At 36.4% G+C, this 4,571-nt stretch overlaps 1 protein-coding gene across 1 annotated transcript in view; it reads right to left on the bottom strand.

The window, feature by feature from the left end:
• Positions 1–656: 656 nt before the first annotated feature.
• LOC106105984 (LIM domain kinase 1) overlaps positions 657–4,571 on the bottom strand; it is an 18,612-nt gene continuing 14,697 nt past the window's right edge. The window contains exons 17-18 of the mRNA XM_013286506.1: positions 3,747–3,962; positions 657–3,226 (exon numbers count right to left, since the gene is read on the bottom strand). Of these exons, the coding sequence (XP_013141960.1) occupies positions 2,015–3,226; positions 3,747–3,962 (1,428 nt within the window). The 3' untranslated portion in view covers positions 657–2,014. The remainder of the gene's footprint in view (positions 3,227–3,746; positions 3,963–4,571) is intronic.

Raw genomic sequence — 4,571 nt, 5'->3', positions numbered from 1 at the left:
CTTTTATGTTCAAAGCCTTGGGCGGTCACCCAACCACCTATGGTATTGAATACACATAATCATAATCATCATCACCAGCTCACTATACGTCACCACCGAGAGGCTCAGAGCCTACCCTAGAGTTAGGGTGACTAGGCCATAGTCAACCACGCTGGCCAAGTGCGGGTTGGTTGACTTCACACATATCTTTGAATTTCTTCGCCTATATGTGCAGATTGCATCACGATGTTTCCTTCACCGTAAGAACGTCGGGTAAATTATGTACATATGAAAAATCGAAAATCACATTGGTACATTGCGGGATTCGAACCTAAGACCTGGATTACAAGTCAAGTGCCTTAACCACTGAGTCACCGACACTCTTTTGAATTCGCTTCGATTTCAGTTCGCTTTCAGGACAATGTGTTACAATTGTAAGCAAATGTAACTAGCGATATTCTCAAAGCAAAACTGCTTAGGCTTCGTACCCAATTTCAAACCACGCGTAAAGTCGCCAAAATAGTGCAAATAAAAACATTTTCCATATATTTTTAACTATACATTACTTTAATATGCTATAATTCTATTTAAATCTAGATAGAATTCTATCTAGAATTAAATAGAATTTTAGAAATAACTATTTTATGGAAAGACATTTAAGTGACTATGTTGTTTTCATTTATAACTACTGCTAGCTCTAGATGTTTCTATCGGTGACTACGCAGTCTTTAATAAAGGCACCGCCGCGGTTTTGTTGAGGGGATGGCCAACTTTACAGTTCATAATCGGACTAGGCATATTATAAACTGCTAGCAAACTTTAAAGGAGCAATTGACACTTTTACTAATGTCAAAAGAAACATTTTTTTAATATTTTGATTTTTTTTTGATTATAATTTTGCGACAGTTTACAATATATCTAATGAGATTATAAACTAATAAATTTCTCAAAATGGTCGATGACATCACCAAAAAGTGGTGCAATATTCTTCTTTCAATATGACGACTATTGGCTCGTTTACCTTAATTTCTTTAACAGTAACCAGTCTATTGTAAAAATGGATCAAAATTAAGCACTAATAATTTGAATTCATGAACACTGTTAAGCAAAATTAGATCGTATTGAAAAGCTATTAAAGTATATTTTTCTATATAATTAGTTTTGGCACTGTATAAAATACTTTTATTAAAAGCTATTGTAATTATTTCTCAATATGAGATTCCTTTGCCTTGCTTGCTATCTCCGTTTCTTAAAAGAAAACGAAAGAGACGGTAAATACTTTAGAAAGAACTTGAACATACGAAATTCAACTTTGGAACAGACTACATAAGGTCTATCTTTTATGCTTTCCTCATAAACAAATAAATTGAAACTTTTAAAGGCGACAGTGTCCATGAATCAATTTACGTTAGTAAGCCTTGAGCCTTACGAGTATATAAGTACATAACAGTTCAACAAATGTATATCAAATACAACATGGCAAGAGAAAACATCTAACATTTTGAAACTACCAAACTTACCGTACTCAGAGTCGTGATCTAAGGCTCTTTAGTGAGTAAACGCTGGTTAAAGGTCACTAAAGACTGCCTTAGTTAGTTACTCTGAGTATGTAACGATTTGTTTCATTTTAATTGATTCTTCAGCACTACAAATTACAACGCTATGGAATAAAATAATTTGCATTTTATATATACCGTAGAAGTAATGTTTAAAAACACGATGCATCAACGGTCCGACCAACTGTTGGTCCATCGAGCCCTGTCGACCAACAGATATCCGACTTGAAGGACCATTTTTAACGTACTAAGTACACAAAACATACAAATCTGACTTAAATATCACTTCTAGCAAAGTTAAAGACTACGTCCACAAAAAAAGCAATATTTATACTGTATTTTTTAATCGGTCCATACGTTTACGTTCCACAACCAAATATAGAAAAATATTTATTCTAAATTCTTATTTTCTAATATTTCTCCTAAGTTTTGTACTTAATCTGTGGCACAAATGGTACTCGATAGACCAAAGTTTTTATCTAAATCACCTTTTCCACTGGTGGGCTTCCGTTCAAAGAGTTCTTAGCTTTCTCTTTAGCTATCTGTCCCAACTCTTGTTTACTATTTATCTTTAAATTCGCCAAACTTACGTAATTACTCCTCGATATACCTAATTCACGTTTTTTTGGTACTTCTTTTTCCGTCTTAACTTTTTCGGAAACCTGTTTCTCTTGTACTGATAGTAAATTATTTACATGTCCATTTATTAGCGTTAAATTCTTGTCTGTACTAACAGGTGTTTTAATTCTGTTCCTACCGATTTCTACAAATTTCTCTTCATTTTTATTATTCTTTTTACGATCTCTACAGCTGTACCTACAGTCGACAAAATCTGGTTTTTCTGTAGCCAAATGTCGTCGAAATATCGGCGTCATCGGTTTGCCCAAACTCGCTAATTTCAAATCACTTTTAATCACATCATTTACGCTGTTCTTCCTCTCTTCCTCAGCAGGTCTCACTCTGTAAGAAGACCGCACGATACCCGGAGAAGAAGGCTTCTGAACGAAGAAGTTACTTCTCGACTTCTCTTCTTTAACCTCACTAGCACTATTCTTATTTCTAACAACTTCACCACTGTTATTCTTAAACAGTCTACTCAATTTGGGGGAAAGTAGTTTCTTTGCGAAGAAATTGGGTTTCTCCACTGGTTTCTGTACATCTAAAGTCTTTGGAATGTTTCGGACGTTTGTCTCCTGTTTGGTGGAGTTTTTGTCATTATTTTTGACATCTTCTACTCTTGATTTTGGACAGTCTGTATTTCTTGGTGCATCTGTGACGTCATAACTTGCTTTCTTTGCTAAGATGCTTTCTCCTTTCTTGACGATTCCTGCGAGTATATTCTTCGTGTCATCTACTTTCTGGTATGGGATATTTCGATACCAATCGCTGATATCAGTGAGATCGTCGTCGGATGATTCGCTGTTGCTATCGTCAGCATTTTCGCAGTTATCTGGGATACTATAATGTCTGCAGAAGGGTAGGGGAGCGTCCACATCATGCTTGAACTTGGACTCCAGACCCTCGACTGATTGGTTTCTGAGAAAAGACGGGAGGTTCCCATCGAGGGAGTCTACTGACTCCTCGACTTTCCTTGTCTTTGGATGCTCTGATAGTATATTGTTGAGCTGGTAGTCTGGGCTGGTTCGTTTGAGAGGTTGTGGTGGTTCTAACCATTCGTTGATATCGTCCACCTTGAAAAATATATTACATTAGTCATGCTCGAGACATGAAAAGGCAAATTTAATTTACACAATGCGATTAATTCTGCATCATATATTCTAATTAGTTACCATGGATATCATCTAACTTAAAAAATAAAACTCTTCTACAAAAACTACAAGCCAATGTCAGTTGGCTTGTAGTTTTTGTCCCTTTTTCTAATTTACTTATACCCCTACGTTTAATAATGTGAAAAATTATAGTCTAAAGCGTGAAGTAAGTGTAGTGCTATTTAAAAAATAAGAAAATCAAAAATATGGTGTTATTGCTAACATCCTACATGACTAAGAAGTGTGTGTTCACACTTCATTATATTAATATAGACACAGACAGAAAGTTATAATAGCCTCATAGTTATGGCTTTCCGATCAAGTGATAAATGTTTCTCATCCCGTCATTTCTAGCACAAGCCTAGAGGTTAATTGGAATATTGTCATATTAGTAAATTAACAAAAAAAGTAAGAAAAAAAAACGTATGACATTGCACAATACCTTCGTAATATTGATGTGTCGTCCACTGGCGCTGAGTATGTATCCCGGTGCGAGCGCGTGGTGCGAGCGCGACCGCTGGCTGCGGGCGGCGCGCGCCAACTGACCCGCGGACACGCACTTGCCGAGCGCGCGCCCGCGCCCCGCCCCCGCCCCCGCCCCCGCCGCCGCCGCGCCCGCACCGCACTCCGACACACATACGCTCGCGTTCGACTGAGACTGAACAAATCAACTCTAAGGGCCTGTCTCACCAAATTGCAAATTGTCTAATAACAATCCAACATGTAAAATATATGATGTAAGAGTGACGTCATTTTAAAGCTATCTGAGCCTCTATCAGTTAGTAGTGGGACAGGCCCTAAATGTCTCTAAATCATTCATGTATCAGTTAATTGCGACAAAGGATACCTTTTTAAATTTACCCTACAGAACACAACAATTGATTATGATGGATAAAGTAATACACGCATGAGATAAAGGCAAAAAGGTAAAATCTGAATCTGTCAAAATTACCTATTATATTAAATGACGTTAATTGGCTAGACACCATTTTTTTTGACTCTATACGAATCAGCATCATTATCAGTTCACTATACATCTACACTGAAGGGCTCGGAGTTTACCCTAAGCTAGGGGTAACAAGGCAATAGTAAACCACATTGACCGACTTTTTTAATTGATTATAATAATAATAATAATAATAATAAAGCCTTTATTGCTGAAGATTGTACAATTGATTTTTTTCTTGTGTTAGTATTTTTAAATTTACATTTTACCTACATCTATTTTTTTCTTACATATTGGCGACTCTTAAACCACTATCTACAG

This window comes from Papilio polytes, unplaced genomic scaffold (genome assembly GCF_000836215.1).
Source record: "Papilio polytes unplaced genomic scaffold, Ppol_1.0 DF824269.1, whole genome shotgun sequence".
NCBI classification, from domain to species: domain Eukaryota; kingdom Metazoa; phylum Arthropoda; class Insecta; order Lepidoptera; family Papilionidae; genus Papilio; species Papilio polytes.
Note: the sequence above shows the minus strand (reverse complement) of the source record. Positions and strands in the feature narration are given on the sequence as shown.